The 19,636-nt window shown below is 43.3% G+C and overlaps 1 protein-coding gene across 1 annotated transcript in view; it reads left to right on the top strand.

Moving 5' to 3' along the window:
• The first annotated feature begins 12,074 nt into the window (after positions 1-12,074).
• The window catches only part of stj (voltage-dependent calcium channel subunit straightjacket), a 42,784-nt gene continuing 35,222 nt past the window's right edge, over positions 12,075-19,636 (top strand). The window contains exons 1-4 of the mRNA XM_086968024.1: positions 12,075-12,082; positions 12,529-12,610; positions 14,875-15,148; positions 16,030-16,149. Coding sequence (XP_086824150.1) covers positions 12,075-12,082; positions 12,529-12,610; positions 14,875-15,148; positions 16,030-16,149 — 484 coding nt within the window. The remainder of the gene's footprint in view (positions 12,083-12,528; positions 12,611-14,874; positions 15,149-16,029; positions 16,150-19,636) is intronic.

Raw genomic sequence — 19,636 nt, 5'->3', positions numbered from 1 at the left:
TGTGTGCGTCTTAAAAAGTGAAGCAAAATGGGCGGTAGAAAATGAAGCTGCTGTTGCGGATAACATGCCTCGGATATGAAATGTAGTTTCTATTGTTTATTGCAAAATAGTATATACCGGTGTCGTATAATATAGAATAGGAAGTCCAAGGAAGTAAAACGAGCCTGTTCGTACCTTCCAATGGATCGGATAGTGGCTTAACTAACCCACCAAGCAAACGCCCATGCGACGACTGAATGCCAAAAGCATACGGTAGGAACCGAAAAGGAACCTAGACATAATAAGGCCTCGGTGTGGAAAAAAAGAGGCCTGCTCCTTGTGCTATGATGCTAATGCTACAAGGTGGAGAGCTATGAGCCGATTAGAGCCGTGCTTGCCTGCGTGTCTGCCTACCATGTGCTAGTCTTATTGCCGGCAAAGAACCTTAAGGCCACTTGGGCTAGTAATTCCACCTCCTCATGCTTTCCCATAACAGCATGAAGAAGAGGTGCTATAGTAGGATCATATCGTGACGCTATTAAGGACTAATGAAAGTTCGAGTCGATGAGATTCCGCAAAAGCTTCTATACAACGTAATATAAAGGAGAAAACGTTGTCCGTCCGACCTTCAAAGATTGGCGCAGGTGAAGGTATTTACGTGATTGCTTATTGGTTGGTGTAATTCGGTCTAGCAAATCGTAACAAATATCTAAGGATATCGGTGAAACTCTTCATGAGAATGCCAGTATGACATGATAGATTATAGTATCGCTGGTGTCTTCCGCTGGAGGTAGCTGTTGATCATGTCGTTCACGTTGCAGTGGTTGCTAACGCAAACGTGAATATATTGTCAGCGATCAGATTCACTACGTAAAAATTGTACCTTTGTAAAATATTTTAATTGCTAAGAATGAATAGTTACAAGGCTTTTCCTGAATACATTTATGTCTTGTACGTATGGTCGTACGGCCCATGAGTTTAAAGTATAAGCAATCATTGCCGTTCATTAAAAAGAGGCAACGATCAACTAAACAATAAGAAAAAATTCACGCATTTCAGTAGCGTGATAGCGAGACCTGACGCTAAACAACGCACAACCTAGTTACTTGTGACTTGTGTGTAACTTTATGAAAGTTGTATTCGGCACAAATAGCCGAGTGGCTGCTGAAGCTCGATGATATAGATAGAAACACCGAAGAGTCTCGAAAGTCTGTCAGAGTTCCTCTCGGATAAGTACCTCAAAAACTGCAGTCTTGCAATGTTGAAATAGGCTTCGATGAGTTTCCTTCAGCAAGAAATTAATATTTAAGAAGAGGTTTTTTAAATAATACCCTATAGCTAATATAAGGTATACCTACTGAGTGAAATCATATTCTGATAAGCGGTATATGGATACCATCGCTTTGTTGATCGGTCTGTATGTTCGCTGAAATGAGAGATTCGAATAGGAGCATAATTGTATTATCCTATATTAAGGCTGAAATTACTTAAGGTCATGTTAAGAAGTGGTTATTTTTAGACTTCTTATAAATTCACTTTACAATAACAGACAAGGTGCTTTCTGGGTTACAATGGCTCAAACGGGCCACGAAAGTATTTCAGCTTTCGTGTACGTGTCGACTGTCTAATACAAGTAGTAAAAATATACATGCTTATATTGGAAATAATTAGAAGTTGAAATATTTTGTTCATATATAATTATGCTCGAAGTCAGACAAGTAATCGATGGTCCGAACAGTTGAGTCTGGTCGTAAAGCTGGAGATTCAGCGAATTCCTTCCAGCGGCGCGACCGCAGGTTTCAATCCTTGAACTCATCAAGTAAATATTATTATTGATTGACCCACGTTTACTACTTATTTTTTACTCATATAATAGAAGATTAATAGAATAATAGGCGACCCGATTGGAGATAACTAGATACTGAACATTTGGGTATGGTCCATACGCATTGCAGTGTGCCGAAGGAATCCACTAGTGGGCGACAGGATGCGCATAGCGGATTTACGTATATGTGTACTTCGTAGTTAATACAGTGACGCTTGTGCAGCTTTTTCAATCATTTTATAAACAGAAGCTAAGGCGCTTATTTTACGCGTGTGTGTTCCTCGGGCTTAAGCTTAAGTAAAAATATAGTCTTAATCGTACAGGCGGGAGACGTTATGCACAAAGTACCGAAGCATTTTTATGCTTCACTTTATTACGATCGTTTACCACCCCTTGCGTATATATGGTGAGTTTTATTTATAGATTTACGTAGTCTTCATTCCGTTCGCTGCGGTTTGCTACCATTCAGAACAGACTTACGGGGAACAGTGCTTGGGATATGCAGTGCTACTGATGTGAGTGCGTCGTGAGGATAGCAGTTGGAGTCCACCGATGCTTCTTCATTTACGAAAGCACATAGGATCTGTAGTCTAGAACTCCACAGCATGATGATATCGACTGAAAATGGAATCGATTGCAGCATTTTATATTTTCCCCTTTGCCTCATACCTCCCCACCCCACCCCGTTTCGCACTCGCCGATCTGCCCTTCCCCGACCATTGCCTCCGCTTACGGTAGGCTACACAAGATCTTGTCTGCTCTGTGGGGAGTCGATATTTTTCAGGGTTAATGCTACTGTATCCCTATCAAGCGGAACGATCTTTGAATAGGCTTTTAAATGAAGTTCGGGTGGTACACCGCATGTAGTGAAGGTGTTAGAAGTTCTCGTAGGATGGGTTTTTAGAAGATAAGTCGTGAAATTGCACGTATTTTCACAACACGGGCATAATAAGAGGGACATTGGAATTAAATGCTCGATTTGGGCATATCAGTAATGACATGACGCTGATCGCAATTGTAAAATTAAACTATTTGTAACGTCGTATCGGTTTCCTATAATAATTAATATATATATATGTGTGGGCACTTTGTGCACAGGTAATGGCCGATGTACCCAGTAGATATTCGTATGAAACAAGCTACGCAGCGTTATGTAACGAATAGTACAGATTCGAGCTATCTTGTATTTGAATGGTGTCAACAAAAAGTGCACTTAGGAAAACGGTAGCCAGGCATGCTCATCGCAACTGCGTGTAGCTCGTTGCAGCGGGTGCATAAGAAAGCCAACGGTTGTTGTCCATTGAAACGAGAGCAATTCAGAGAGGAGATAACAAGGCTCTCAGGAGGTAGAACTGAAGAACTTTGAATATCTAGTTGTATTTGCTGCTAGAACTGGCGGCATAGAATGCAGGACGTGACAGAAGGCCGGATAGACCCTGGTACAATGCAGATATTCTTCACGGCAGCAGTCACTGCGGAGACTTCGTCTCTGTCTTTGTTTAAATCTCGGAACCCGGCTATCTCCTGTTATATTATTCTGCTTATCGTAGCACCCCAGACTACCACAGAAAGAATAATGTATACCAACTCGTACTGACTCACGCGATGGAAGGTCGCACACGTGCATGAACGGGGCGCCATCAGCCGGCTCGAATTGCAACCGGCCGAGAGTAGCGACATGCTCTATATGACGCCGCTTGCTGACGAATTAACATAATTTCCGCCTCGAATGAAGATACAAAACCGTGCCCTGCTACGTCGTTCCTTCGCTTTCTTCATAAGGACAGGGAAGGCGAAGCGCATCGTCAGAACGGACGGAAACGGTTTTCATTTGTCGCGTTAATAGGATATTGCGTTTAGGCTTTTTGAAGACAATATATCTGAAAGTCGGTTGAATCCATCACATAGGCTGATCAAATTCTTTGCGATGTTTTGCTTCTAGAAATCGTAAATTCTTCCGGTAGCAACCTAGGTTGGAAAATACTATTTCGGTATCATTACTGAAAGCAAGATTATTTCATCTATATCAATTCCAGGTAGCGACTGTACGTGGCGAGCTTCAAGACATGCGCCTTTGACTAACTGGCTGTTATAGCTATATTATCCTAGGCGGCATAGGCCTGTTGACCAAGATAATTTACAAATATCTAATTCTTTGAACCCCTTTGTTTTGTTAATTCAACCAATAAATCTTGATTGAACAATAGGTCTAGCTCATATATAACGGCTGGCGACAGTTTACATCTGATAATAGATACTAAAACGGATCGATGTCCAGAAGTTAGTTATACCCTGTGGGATGTTGATGACATTCCATGAGCATTAGGTATTTATTGGGTCTTCTTTTGTTGATTCGACTAAACTAGTAGAATACATTGGGGCAGTACATTTTTTGACAGGGGTACCGGCTCTTGTTAATAATGTTGTAATAATAGACTAATTGAGAAAAAAACTGCGGAAGAAGTAGCTAGCGATTACGTTGCTTTGTTGACGTGCAAAATGACACTTTAGTAACAGTAGTCTATAAAGAAAAATAAAGTAGATCGCTTGCTAGGGCTGCAGGAAGAACGGGCGTGTTTTCTCTTCTCGTCCAGCCGAGGGTATTGAAACACAATTACCGCATAGGACAAAAACTGAACAAGCTGTACGGCGTCACAATCAGACCGACACGCTTATCCACGCATTCTTTCAGACCAGATAGCGGGTACACAACCACTGAAACCTCAACAAGTTTTTTTCTCTTGATTTTTCGCTTTCTAGTTTTTATTCATTTCTATTTCTGTGTTTTGGTGCTGACGGCAAGCAACTGCCAAGTCTCCCAAAAGCCCTCCGAACACTCTGAGTTAGGGAAAGAGCAATGAATTGTACTACGGGAGTAGCAATTAGACTAATCCATGCCGATCAGCGATAAGGGTATACCGGGGTACGACAACGGGGTGTCGGTGATACTGAGGACGGTATTGAGAAGTTCAATCTGATAGGGGCGCCGGGATAAAGGGAATATTGGGATCACTTTCTTTGGAGCCGTAGCGCTTTCGTCTTGTCCACTTTCTTTCCCTACTGCCCCAGTTTAACGCAGGTGACGCATGTAGCAACGCAGCAGACAAAATGGCGCGACACCAGAAGAAGGCGAAAATCGGTCAGTATAAGCCGGGACTTCCCCGACATAGTATGATGCTTCTGCAGGCAGTGCCAGGGTGACTTTCCGTAGAGGTTTACGATCCAAGACAGAAAAGGAAGCATAGCAAGCCGGATAGACATCATTCGCAGCTCATGAGGGATTTTGAACGTAATTCTTGTTATATCCAAAGACGAGAGGGGGAGACAGCCTCGATCAAGTTTTGCGAGAGGTTAAGGTTCGAGCTTCTTTTAAGGGACAGCAACTCTACCCTCTCTAAGTAAACCTCCTATCACAACCTTCTCACAACAGATCTCGTCTAAAATTTGCTATACTCTCCATCTCTACTATACGAAATGCGCGACGTCATCGTAGATGCTCGCTCGCAATTTTGGTTTCAACCTATATTTTAAACTCAACTTAATATGGATTATTAAAAACTTCTCAAATTTTTTCACATGAACTGCAATGAAGGGTCGCGGACCCGGCAGAGGAACGGCGCTGCTATACTCCGGTAAAGATCCGAGCGGTTCTCCGGAGTAAAATGCGGAAGAAGCGAAGAACGCTACCAGCTTGCTAGCTCATCGACGAACTCTCTACATGTGCTCGTGGGTTAACTAGAGATATGTGGCATGAACGGAACGAGGACCCATGCTAGTTCAGCGGTATCGGTAACGATAGCCACACTCAGAGGGTACAAAAGACAAAAGCAAGGTAAATAGAAGCGGCAGAAGAGACGATGGTTGAAGCATACGGGATACCACTAAATAGGAACGGGAAATTTCCTCCGTATTGTTTCCCACCCTCGATGTTGTGGTGCAGTCTGTAAGTACTACTATTGAGCAACTTCGTACTGACCAACAGAACGACGCCGACATGATTCCTTACAGACACGCCCTCGTGCGTAGTCCGTCATAAGTTTCGACAGTGACAAAGACCTTTCCACATGCAAAACATTAAGGTTCGATATCACAAAGTCCTATAGCGTTCTACTCTGTTTTGCCTTATCTTCAGTTGTTTTCGAAGACTCTCTGCTAAAATCGCTTAGGGGTATAGAGGAAATTAGGGCATTAACGGCGCCACAATCGACACAAGCTGCTGACATTAGTAGCAGAGAACCTGCCGTACTTTCGTGCGCTTCTATGCAACTGTCCTTCTCTAGTCCTTATCAGCGCAAACACTTTGTACTTTTGCAGTTTCGTGCACATATACAGTTAGTGAAACGTTGCGTAGCGCACCTTTGTCAACGACACGGAGTGCTGATTGAGTGGCTAGTCATGCAGGTTCTCAATCCGGTCTAAAACTTAGCAGCTCCGCTGGTTTGCGGGTAATGCTATCTTGCCGAGCTGGGTAACGAGACAGAAAAACAATCAGCCGGGGTTAAAGACAGAGAGAGTGCTCACGCAAGCTTGCATTGTGCATTATTATCAGCAATTTGGCCGTGGAAATCGACTATGTCATTAGAGGGTTTGTTTCTCTGAAGCTCTAGTATCAGCTGGCTCTTGCTGGCGAGAGCAACCCGCCTTTGCGAAGAGCGCGCAAGCGTCGTCGATTGGAGTCTGTATTCTCGTTCCGCTCAATTTTGAAACCGTTTACAATTCCCCCACTAATCAACGAAGTCGCACCAGTGGGGGACGACTCTGTCCGTCATGCTTGCTAAGTGTATTGTCATAATCACATCTCTATGCTCACAGAGGAAGTGATACCATAAACGCGACGACTCTTTTGCATACGAATCCCATCTTTGATCTAGGCCTGAGAATTCAAGCATTCTGACAAATACCTTTGTCCTTCTACTAAAAGCAACACAGATTTAGTATAATCAGGTAAATGGGTTGGGAAGGGTATGCGCCTTCTTTCAATACCTCAATTTCGATGATAGTCCCATTTCCACTTAACTTCGAACTATTACTGTATATCACAACACCAAAGATCAAAGTGTCTTTATCGGTAATACGAGTATTATTAGCGTAAGCGAACTGGCTGGAACGCGATATTATTTTTTTCCAATAATTGATATGGGTTTTCCAGGAAGATAAATGCCTACATCACTATTTGGTTCGATCTGAACTAGATCTTTTCAATCGGTCTGTTAAGGTCAATGTACCCAAGCCTACATTTTTCTGCCAATTGTTGATCAGTTAAAAACTACCTAATTTCTAGATGAGCTAGTACCCGTCTTCCATGTGTACTTATCAAACATGGGTTGCATGCTTATTCGCACACTACAGAACTTCACGTCAAAATTCGCTTGGGGCATCGGGAGCATGGCTACGATTAGGAGCGTCTTTAAGCCGTTAGCACCAACCGGATTACGTTTATACTTTTTAAAAATATGTTGATTTAGCTCATGTGCCATTCTTTCGCTTGACAGTGAATTAAGTTTTGTGCCCTGATCTACAAAAGTATCCGTAGCTTTTCAGACGGTACGAGTACGTCTATCGGCTTTTGTTATTATATGCAGGGAAAATGGTAGCCGAAATGCCCCCATAGATCGAAAGCTGCTCCTGTCCAAGTCTTTTCCGATTACTATCCTGTCAATTATCTAGTATCGTTTAGTCATTTTGATTTTATTCTAAAATGGTTTGTCTGCAATAGGTTCCGCCCATACGTAAAATACGTATTACTTGTAATTACATAAAGTGGTAACAAGCCAAGACGAATTTCGTAACCCACATTCGAGTGGTGATAACGTACTTGCTTTACAGCTATGGCTAGTACTCTACGCATTCACTGCGACTGTAATTAAGCTTTGGCTCCTGGGCATATTAAGGCTTACATCGCCTTTGGTCTGCATTGGGTTCTATCGAATATCTTAGCCTGCGCTCAATTGTTTGCTCTTCTGTCCTGAAATAACTAATAATAAAATTCCAATATTCCTATTAGGAGAACTACCAATTCATTCATACGGGCGATGTTAAAAACACGATAGAGCCATTCGAAAACCAAAATAGCTTTGATTGAGAAGTACGTAAAGGATTTAGAGTAGTTGTCTGATCACAGTGACTAAAGGCGCCAATGAAAATATAGTCCAGTCAGCTTTATATAGTCTATTGTTTATTATGTTGGTGTAATAATATATATTGCTAACATATACAACAGAGAAAGCTCTTTAACCTCACGTAACGTTTGATGCTATCCATCTGGAAGGCCCATTAGCGCAAAAAAATTCTCTTTTAATTAATTTATTGAACCCAGCAGACACCTTGAAGAGTTGTTTTACCGCTTTTTTTGGCCGAAAAGAGGACCAATCCGTTATATTGTCTTTTTTTTTGTCGCATTGTTGGAGCTTACTGATCAATGAAACGAAAAAAAATTTGCAAAGGACTTAGCAAAAAAGAAAATCATTTGGGCCGTGGAACGTATTAACGGTTTAAGCGGCCAAAACAATTTTAACAAAGCGATTCTTGACTAGTTATAATAATACATCCATCGGATGCTGGAGTTAAGTAACGAGGATAGATTGAGTGAGCAGCGAATGAGACTGGTGGCCAGAAAGAACCCGATACCTAGTTGGCGGAACAAACTTGACCCTAAAGGATAGTGGCGAGAGATTGTTTCGAAAAACGATCCCTATAGAGGAATCCATAACGGGATAGATAAAGACCCTTCGACGTCTACCTATTATTCCTAACCACCACTTCGGCATCTAGCGATCTCCTATGAACGAAAAGGAAATTGGCGCAAGCTGCGCCTATTCCGAAGCGTCTCACGAACACGGTCCCATCTTCGCCACAGCGTACGTCACAATCTTCTTTTCTACCCCGTTTCATAAGATAATGACAAAACCACCCTTCTAAGCGCCTTTCGCACATGCATTGTTATTGGGTCAGTGTTTTAGCAACGGAGGAGGACGGCAAAGGCAAGAAATGCTAGCCAGATGTCGGCCGTAATATAAAAATTCACCATATTGACTCTACTACAGTGACTCCTATCTTGGCTACCGCCACAGTGTCAAGTGCGGTACTGCTGCTGCGCCTTGTGGCGCATAAACGAAGATTGCGACAACTGAGACAGGGGCAAGTTGATGCTGCTTCTGGTGCCGATGGATGCGTAGTTTGATCCAAGGTCGCAGTTCGGTACACGGAACAATCGGGCGAACAAAGCAGGCGACCCATGGTCATGCATTTGCTTTCATAAGTGGGCACTCGTAACGTCATGAGTCGTAGAGTTGTCGCAGGGGTGGTTAGATGACTGTAGTTAGCCTATTCTGTTTGCTGACCAACGGCGCTGGATGGCAACCTCCCAATGCTCTATATGAAGAAAACGGTAGGCATAGGTGGCTTTGCCCTTTTACCACTCTCATCACTTGTTCCTGAGACTCTCATATAAAGTAAGCACACAGTACCAGATAGCTTTTGTACGAACGTACGAAAACGATACGGGATGGAATAAGTTCCCTCTTGCTCTCTAATACCCCGCGTAGCCTCTTTTCGCCTTCATTCTGCCACTCCTCATCTATGTCTCTACGGCGGTCGGCATCGTCCACGTCTTTTTATGGATATAACTGGCGATCTCCTCGATGACAATGGCGAAATATATATAGAACGGCTTATATATGCAATGGCTTAGAAGACAACAAAGGTTATAGTCCTAGCATATATCGCAAGAAACCTAGTTAGTATTATATATACTAGCCACAAAGCTTCTGTCTATAGATATATGTTGTTAGGGTTAAGCAAATTGGTCTTTTTCCGTTTCAAAGATCCCCACGTTGTGCAAGGGATCCTTCAGTTAATAACGAAGAGCCAAAGAAGTGTCTATGCGATATTGATCGGTTACTCCTTGAACAGAATATCGTTACATTGCGTACTAAGCGTACTACCAAATTCGCACGCTGTGGTGTTGACACCGTATGTTATTTTCTGTTGTGTCCAGAGAACAAAAACAAAAACAAATAATAGGTCGGTCTGCGAACAAGGGACAGATAAACGAATGGCGGTAAAAACAGTCGTATCCAGGTTGGTGTTCAATCTTCGTCGACTTGATGCATTTCCAAATTACGGGCTGGCAGCTGTGGTAATCAACGTTGGAAACAGTCGAAGCTATTTGCGTCGTTTCGAGTCGAGTGAGTCGTGTCGGCTTTAATATCATAGCCTATTCTGGCCTGAGCAATTCAACCTAAGTAAAGTTAAGTTGAGTCATAACCCCCCTGGATATGTCCCATAGACGGTACGTGGGTGTACGTCCTTTTCTTCTCTCTCTCCACAGACAAACAAACAGTCGGAGAATTGCCCCCTAACATGCGGCCTTAGAGATTTTGTAGAATATTTACCTCCATCGCCCCAAACCGATATCCCATCGGACCCAGGATAAGGCAACGTCATCTTTCTTGCGTTGTACGGCGCCCGTCGATGTAGGTCTAGCCGTTGAAAGGTTTATGCTCCCCAGCCACCATCAGTGTAACGATTTCAGACTCGAGTGATTTATCCTCTTAGGCAAAACGCGCTCCTTGTCCTATTTCATGCCGTTTTTTCCTGACCTTGAGCTTGTCCTTCGGCCACAACTATCGTTGATTTGATTGCGGGGACTCCTTCTCAGGTTTGCACACTTAGCAAAGTGGTTTCACATAGAGTTATAAGTGTTGCGCCATGGATATCGTCTCGGAACTTGGTCGTTTAAAATACTAAGTTGTGGTAAAACTCAGAGCTGCTGATATCGCGTCATAGCATCGTGGACGCCCGATAGTTGTGTCAACAACAACAAATTTCACGTCACTTTTTTAAGCTACTGCTTCTATATATATATATAATCCGGGTAACTTAATTGGGATCCTTCCGCTCCTCATAACGTTTGATGGATCAGGTTATCTAATTCGGCTTCATTCATTTCTCTAGTTCCACTTCGTTCATCTTGCTTTTGATTATACAACTGACGACTTTAACGGTACTACCACTGTATGACTCTTTTACTCACGTAGGAATCTGTTGTTGAGCTAGCTTGCTTTTGCGTGAAGCAAAAAAAAAGGACGCGGACGAACATACATTATGATTTAGAAGGCACGAAAAAAAAAGATAGACTGAGAGCGCCAAAAGAAGATATGGACCAAAAGAGGAGAGAACAGAGTGTTATTATGGGACCCCGTAAAGTGCGTGAATAATCTGCGCTAGCTGGCAACGAGTCAAGTCGACTGCGGCGAGCGTGCCGCTAGCTGTTAAATCGAACGGAGTTTAGAAAGACACCCCCTACAACGCCAAAGGATGAACGGAGTGAGCAAAAGGGGCTTTGATATGTTGGATCTTAAAAGGGAACAGAGACAGAACTAGAAACGAAGCAACGGTAGCAGTAAAAGCAAAGCTACGAAAGGCCGACGACGTATGTTTTCGATCTGAGCGAAAGTTTCTAGCCTTTTCTACCTCTGCTTCTCTTTCTTTTTGTTTCGTGGTGTTTTCCCACCATTGGGCTTTGTTCTATGGGTGCTGTTAGACCTGCTGCTATATCTTTTCGACCTGCTTCTCTTTTCTTATTGTGGGCTCATATCGGCCAGGGCCATATCCTGCCTCTTGTGCTCGCTAGCCTCGGCTGTCCTGATGTTGTTGTGGCTTTGGCCGAGATTCAGAAGCCCTCTCGCTCTTTTCTTCTCCATACAATTTTCCCATCTTTTCCTACTATCGAATACCTAAAGCTCTGCAGTATTTCAACGTCAACCGAGACAGTCTTAATCCAGACTCATTTGCGTCGCCCCTCATTCGTTTTTCCCGGTCGTTCTACGACTTATAGAAAGTAAGCGAAGTCCGGTCCGCCGCCACCGCAAGGCCGTACTTCGCACCCGTCGAGGCCCGCCGCGCCTGCGTTAGAATCGCCGTTGAAAATCGCGTCGTCAAGCAACGAAGCAGCGGCCTTCGCTCAGTTTGACAGTCCAGGCACAGTTCGGCTTGACATTGCCGGCCAAACGGAGGACGCTACTAGTGAAATTTGATCGAAATTGGATTAGCCTTTGATGTCGTTCCGTAGTAGTTGAAGAGACTTATCCCTCTACCCATCAGATTTGCCCCAAGCTGTTTTCATCTGGAAGTGCTTGTTGCACACCAACACAAGCGGACGCCACGGGGCAATGCTTCTCCTCAAAAAGATTTAGGCAGAAGCAGGGCGCGCTTTGCAGTCCAAAGGATAAGTGACGTCATAACTGGTAAACGGAATAAAGTGCGCAAGATGGAAAGGTAATGGACACGGAAAGAGAGCTAATTGAACAATCACCGACTAAGTGAATTTTATGTGTTAACTAAAGATTGATACAAAAAGCTGTAAAATGGCCTGTTTAGTGAGTCGAGGATAACAGGATTCACCGTATTCCATTATCCTCGGCAACTGTCCTTCAAGTTATCAGAAGTCGGCTGAAAGATAAGTTAACGGGAAGTAAATATTTATCGACAAAGCAGTTTAGTTAGGAAATCGACTAACATGGATAGGAATTCTAGATGTTGTTTTGCCACGCTGATAGTACATACAACAGTAGGAGAACTATACAATTTCTACATGTTGATTTCTGATGAAACATCTGCAGTTATACGACCCCTAAAAGTCCTCAGACTGCAATCTGAAGTCGTAGTTGAAAAGAACTTTGTACAAATATTCTAACCGATGATCTTCATTTCTCTATTTTCAGAATAAAAAGCTGGGCAGTGCGTTTTGCTAAAGACCTAAAAGTCGCAAATGAAGTAGCATCGAATTACAGCGCAATTAAAACTGTAAGTATTAATCATTAGGAGGGTCTGTGGTATTATTTCTATATAGTATTACGAGTTGGGTTAGCTTGCTTTCAGGCGTGGCCAATTGCCAATGCCAACAATGGAGGTCCTTTTACATTTGACGGCCATAGGATCTAGTGCGTCATAATTGCAGACGATGCATGAGATTGATCGCCTGCGATATTGCTTGACCAAACGCATGATGCAGACCGTCATCTATCTCCAATGTTTTCCAAGGGCATTTCCTTTTCGTAATTCTAGCTACTTGGCGTCCGTCGTACTTGTCGCCGCTGCATAGATCCAAATTGATTGCATCCATTGCGCGCTTGGTGCTGACGGATAAAGTTCTTGTATGCGAGAACAACTTCAATCGTGCACAAACAGTACGGCGGTACAATAGCGATAATTTCAAATCGTAAATTCGATAAATGGTATATAACGTTAGGAGATATAATACGCAGACTCAAGACTACTTGAAGTAAAATTGCAGTCTACTCGTTCTTGAGTCATCAAAATGAAGCGCTTTCAACTGGAAGTCATCACGCACCGTCGATTTTATATGACCAAGTTTCACCAAAAAGCTTCAGTAGGACTTCTCATTAAGGAAATAAACGGAGATAAAGGTTTTCCTTTAAGCAACGGCGTAAAGATATTTTTTTGAGAATATAATGATACGTACGAGATATAATTTCCACCACCGCCTTCTCACACTAACGCGAACAACGAAAGACATCGGGCTTCCGCGTTTTACGAACGCATGCTTAACTAAAATCTCCCTTCTAACAATCCGTTAATCCTGTCAGTCGATATCCGCGCAGGCAATCTTACTCTCGCTACGATTCAGTTATCAGGCTACTCAAGTTAGCTAAGTAAGCTGGTCGTATTGCCGCTGGATAATTGCTGGGTCAACCTGTATTTACCAACGCCCTGTCTCGTGTAGAGGCTGCTCTATTCAGCGTTCTTATGTCAGCAGCCGGGGCAAAGCGACACTTCTACTGCAAGCAGCAGCGATCGCAGCTAACCTAATGCAAACTATGCATCATGTGTGCAACTACGTACTAGCTGTTGATGTTTTCATGGATGTAGCAGTATTCCAATAAGTAATTGATAGGTGGGACTCTTCTCCACAGGGACTCCCTTATCACAGTAACATATAGCGCTCGACTTGTTGGTACGGCAATCCGAAATAAAAGCTAGAGATCCTGGCTCGTTCCGATGCGAAAACATGCATCGTATTAGAGGAGGGCAATGATTACCACGAATAGTCTTCGGCGAAAACCAGGGAAAGCCCTACTTAGTTGACCCTCACTCGTGACATCCTCTTGTAAGATTCTGAGTGGCACCACCATCGAAAGCGTGCAAAGCAATGAAACATCGTTTGCAGAGCGAGTCAGAAACAATTATTTGTGGGGTCTTCTACCTTTCACTGTGTAAAACAGAACTACCGACTCTGCTCGTGGCAATACTAAATCTCAGCGACGATCAGCGATGCTAACTGTATGGCATGGTCGGTGTCACTACCAATCGTGGCTGCGGCAACGACAGAGCAACTTATCATAAATCCCGCTAGTACGATGGCTGGTGCTCGCTTGACATGTTAAGACTCTCAGGGGAAGCTTAGCTTGAAAAATGTATATGCACGTCGTCCGTGCGTGTGTGACTTCTTTCGTACTATGGCATTGCTATCCCGAAGGACCAATGTGGTTAGCTGTCGTCGTCGTCATGGCTCCTCTCAGCAATAGTTTGTCTTTACGTTGCTAGCTGAGGCATCCGTCGCCTTGAGGAGCTAACAAAAAACATTATATGTGGCCTGTTTAAATTTCCAACGGCGCAAAGCATATTGTGAATGTCGATCGCTTTTTGTTTGGTAAACAATTTATACGCAAGAGCTATGGTGATTCAAGTAAATAGATACTTGAAGTTCTTACGCGCGGTACTGTCACTAAACATTTCAGAGGGCGGGACCCTCGACACGAAACGAAGTTTGTCTACGCCCAGTTTCGTACTTACGCGCCTCGCGCGTCCGTAAGTATAGAGGCTACAGCTATCCCATGAATGAGATATATCTGACTGTTGGTTTTGTACCGAAAGTCATGTATATTTGGTAAAGCTGTACGATTGTAGTGCTGCTTTGTTTCTAGGCGCCTCGAGGTCCGCTGAGAAAAGTAGAAAATGAGCATAATTATGCAGTACACAATCATCGTTCTGATACTGAAATTTTTTCGTAACAGGGTGGTCGTTATATGTGCGTTTCACTGTTACAGTCATTCAGTAACGAGCTGTTCAAGGTGTCGAATAAAGGGAACACCCTCTTCGAGGACATCACGCGGTCGCTAGCCAACCTCGTCCGCAAGAAACAAGAATCCGTGGAACATCTCTATCGTGAAACCGAAAAGCTCGTAGAGACCTCACGTTATGACAGCAGTCCGTTCGACCTAGTCAACGCCAAACGCCTTGTCCCCCGTCCCGAAAATGATAAATACCCTCATCCGGACGGCTGTACGGACGACTTTGGAGTGCTTCGTAAAGATGAGGAAGGTGAGTTGATTGACTGATTAGGCGTCATTAGAAATTTGGAATACGTTTGAAACATAGAGAGATACGTTAAATACGAGTAGAGGATAATATGTCGGCTCTTCCGTGTGTCAGTTTAATGATAACTGATGGATAATGAGCTTACAAGAGTTTGCAGGACTACAGGACAGTTTAGTGTCAATAAATCGTCGTTGGGCCATAAAGCCATATAATAGTTTACATGATCGGAAGATAAATATCTAATTAATTCTTTTCTCTAAGAAAGGCTCTGTTTTGCGCTCAGGCCGCAAAAGTACTGCACTAATGTCCGCATGAATTCTGTTGGTAAAGCATGTTGAGCCTTTTTGTGCGTATAATTGTATCACAGACATTAATTGGTAGTCGTGAAGTGAGGGGTACGTCTGTTACGCATGTAGATTTGTCCTACAATCGTGTTCTGTGATTAGCGAGAAGGTATGTCCCCCATAGTTGTCGAGGTCTTTATTAGCTCCGGATATGAATCGCATAGATTCTGTTTACTCCATCAACGAGTCATTGAACGCACGCCCTCTGTCCTATAATGCCCGACATTCGTTGTATCGTATATAATAGGAAAAGTTTTCGACATCGTACCATGATTACTCATTGAATTGCTTTCTGCGAGCTTTTATCACTAGTGATCAGTAGCAAGGAAATACTTCGATGCGAATCTCTCGCAGGTTGCTGATGACTGTTGAGTTGTTGGCACGTAAATATACGGCAGGACATCTATGTTATAAGTGTCACACGTGACGCGTTGCTGCTGGTTATACGACAAAAATTGTTTTTGACGTTAGGTACATGGTAAACATATATGCTATTAACAAACGAGAATCTCACAGCTATACAATACTTTTGGCATGTAGGCATTCCGCTTCTAGGGTGCGTGGAGAAGCGTCTCGATCTTAACTACTCGTCCTACTTTGAGCAGGAGGTCAGCTTCGACAAGAGTGCCATCCATGTCGCTACAAATATCTACACTAGAGGTATGGGTCTTGTCTCATTTCAGTTCCTTAGCTAAAAACAACGGACTATGCGTTATCGTTCACTAACCTCAGCCTACCAAAAATTTTCGCGGGAATACCAGCGACAATTGCCATAACTAAAAATAGTAGCAAAAATTTCAATCGACTAATGGCAAACGTCTACTGAGATTAAATAGGCGGTTGATGCGAATAGTGCAATTGAAAAGTATTATCAAGCGATAATTTGTTGTGCCCGATTCATAAACGATCTATAAAAATTCAACGAAAACAACTAGGGAATTTCAGCATAGGCCCTTCTTCAAATATTCTGGGCATTGAAACAGTAACTAGCTGGAATCGCTATACCTCAATCGTACCTGAGCCTTTACACTACCTACAAGCAAATATACTACTACATAGCAATTACTTTACAAATATTAATTTTATTTCCATTCCTGAGAAAAATAGGACAGATTAGAAATCGAGCTAAATAAACACAGTCACGGTTCTGCTGCATCAAAGTATCATCTATTACACCTATGATAAGCAATAGTTCAAAGTAATATGTTTTATTTCATATCGTGTCCATTTTACACCATTCTTCGCTTCGTTTCTATAGGAATTCTAGGTAACTAGTCGAGGTTGTAAATGACGTTCCTTTATACGGAATTAAGGAGAATCTTTATTTGCCCCTGCAGCTTGTCATTCAGCGTCGAAATTACACTTTCAGGGGATGCCCGCGTTCTCATGTAGCATACTTTTTAACGATGATTGTTTACAAAATTAGAGACAAGCACAAGAGAGACACGGGTACGCTCTGCGCTTCAGTCTTTGAATTATAATCATCTATATATCAAATAGAGCAAAGTTTCACAACAAATGGACTGCAAACCGCGTTTACTCTGTTCCCCTTCTAGCAGTAATTGTTGTTTCATACAAAAGTAAAACAAATTCCTGTAAAAGTTGGGCTAAAGGTAGGTGAACGGCAACAATTAATGTCTGTGTTGTTTCAAGACTTCTCCTTAAACCGGTCGAAAGACGCAGATTGGATCCGAATTAAAACGAGTTTGATTCCCTAAAGATCAGTCTTCATCACGTGCAAAGCACCATTCAGACATGGATTGTACAAAAGTGGAACGCGTTGTCCACTTTGCCTCCGTTCACTTTGACCCCGCGCTCCTTCACAACGACAACTACCGATGTGAAGTGTCTTTGTTAGGGCACGGGATTTTAGCGATGCAATTTAGACGAACTACAAAAAGGTAAGGCCGGTTGTCCTACGTCGAATCGGCTTAAATATCGGTCACCAAGGCGACCTTCTCAGCCAACTAATCAGCTGGGGACATTTTATGTGCTCTGCTTCTTGTTACGTAGGAAGCATGCTATTTATTTGAGAAATAATTCATTAGCGTTATCTCGATAGTGCTTGAAGTTGTTTGAAGTTGAAGGATACGGGAATTTACCCGAAGGACGCAAACAGACGCCATATATTTGCCTGAGTAAGCGACAGTTGCAATAATATCTCGCTGGAGCACGTTGATCATTTGAAATGAGCCGTTTTGCGAATCCTATTACCATTCGGTAGAGGATTTGAAGATGAACTCCGTTGCAAGGACTAATCAGTTTGCTCGTTCGATTTCCAATAATTTTTACCACGTAGCGTTGAATTGTGGAGAAATGTCAGACATTGAATGTAACAGGCCGTACCACCATTGCAAAACTCGAACACGCGCGCCAGTTGAAGCCTGCAGTTAGCTTCCGCACCTTTTTTGCCTGTCGTTTGCTTCACGCATAACTAAACGCAGAACGCATCTATGGCAGATTCATTCTCGTGTCTTGTCATGAACGAAACACGATAGGAAATAAAACGCATAGCGACCTGAGGCTGAAAGATCGGAATACTTTTGTCTCTTCAACGAAGATAGTTACAGTGCACAAGGCGCGACCTCGAAGATATGCGCAGTGTCTTCAGGTGACACGATTGAATACACCACGTCGAGTTAGATGAGAAGAGATCTAGTCAGAAAAAAGGCATCAGCATGGAAAGGTCAACGGCGTCCTTTTATTCGAAGTGACAGAACACTGCGGAGCGCTGCCATAACCGCGGGATCGTTCGTGGCGACGTCGTCCTCCATTCTTATTCCATGTTCTCACTATGCGCCTGTTCTGAATTCGAACTTCATCTTTTTTAACTCTCCATGTCCAGAAAAGTGTTTTGTTGTCCTGCTTCAATAAAAGACATTTGTCTTTCTCTTCTTTTTGTGCTTTTTTTTCGTCCATCTAATGCATTAGTTGTTTATAAATAACAACAGTTTGAAAGGCGCCCTTTCATACTGCTCGCCCTTACCGTCTTGTTATCCTACGTCGGCAGCTCATGTTCCTCATTCGCCCTGTCTCTCTTTGACTCTCTCTGTCTTGGATACAGTGTTGTACCTAGTGCCTTAATGCCCTTAAAACACGCGTATCTTGTTGCATTGCCCTGCGTCAGATGAACACCTTTACTAAACCACAACAGGCGCATGACGAGCTGGGCTAGTAGCAGCTGCCATTGAAGAGGCTGGTCTGGGTCCCCTCAGCTCGGTTTGGCCGCTGTCCGGAATTGTACGTCTTGCCGCTGGCGGCAGTGGCCGTGCGGTTGAGCCCCGCCAAAAAAAGGATGTTATTGTGTCCTTGTTATTATTATGGTTGTTGCTGCTCTCGTAGTTGTTAAAGGCTGATAGCTATGAGGCTTTTTGCGACAAGACCAGTTGGCTATCGAGCGATATCTTCCATGCCTTTTCAATTCGTTTTTCTCTGCGTCTTTTTCTTCGTCTCGTTTGGTCTTCTCTACGTTGATGTCTTCGGGAACTCTCGCACGCACCCTCTAGAGAGTGGGGTCTTGAGCAAAGAATCGTCGATGCCGGCTGTAGCGGGAACGGTAACGATCGAACACGACGGTAACGAAATACAACTACGTTTCGCACTTTCCCTCCACATTTCGTAAACGCCCAACCCGTGCTGTTGTATTCTGAGGCTGGGTCATCGAGCTGCTATACAGCGTACGGCAGTACCGGTATGTCGCTCTGTCCAACAAGCATACCCGTATAAATACAGGGAACCTTTCTCACCATTTTCTCTTCATGCTTGTCGTGGCCGGCAGGCGGGCGGGCAGTGAAAGCTTTTAGGGAGGAGCGGACCCCTCAAAGAGGATGCAGAAGGCACTCGGTGTCGGTGCGGGCTCTACAAACCAGGGCCAGACTTTGTTCCCATTCTGGGCAAGCCATCAAGCTACTATAGTTTGCGCATATCTGAATTTACTCCCTCTTATCCCTCTTTTCCGCTCCTCTATTATTTTTTCTGTAACGCGTTTTACTTTTGTCAACGTGGATTGTCGTGTGACAACGACGGTCGGGAAAACCACTAAGAGAAAACCCCCACAATAAGAATAGCATTGTACAAGCGTTACGACAGACATTGGACGTTTTCAGAGGATAACGACAAAGACAAGAAAAACAAATAAAACAGACGA

The sequence above is a fragment of the Varroa jacobsoni genome, unplaced genomic scaffold (assembly GCF_002532875.2).
Source record: "Varroa jacobsoni isolate VJ856 unplaced genomic scaffold, vjacob_1.0 scaffold_36, whole genome shotgun sequence".
Taxonomy (NCBI): domain Eukaryota; kingdom Metazoa; phylum Arthropoda; class Arachnida; order Mesostigmata; family Varroidae; genus Varroa; species Varroa jacobsoni.
The sequence above is the reverse complement of the archived record's forward strand: the minus strand, read 5'-3'. Positions and strand labels throughout refer to the sequence as shown.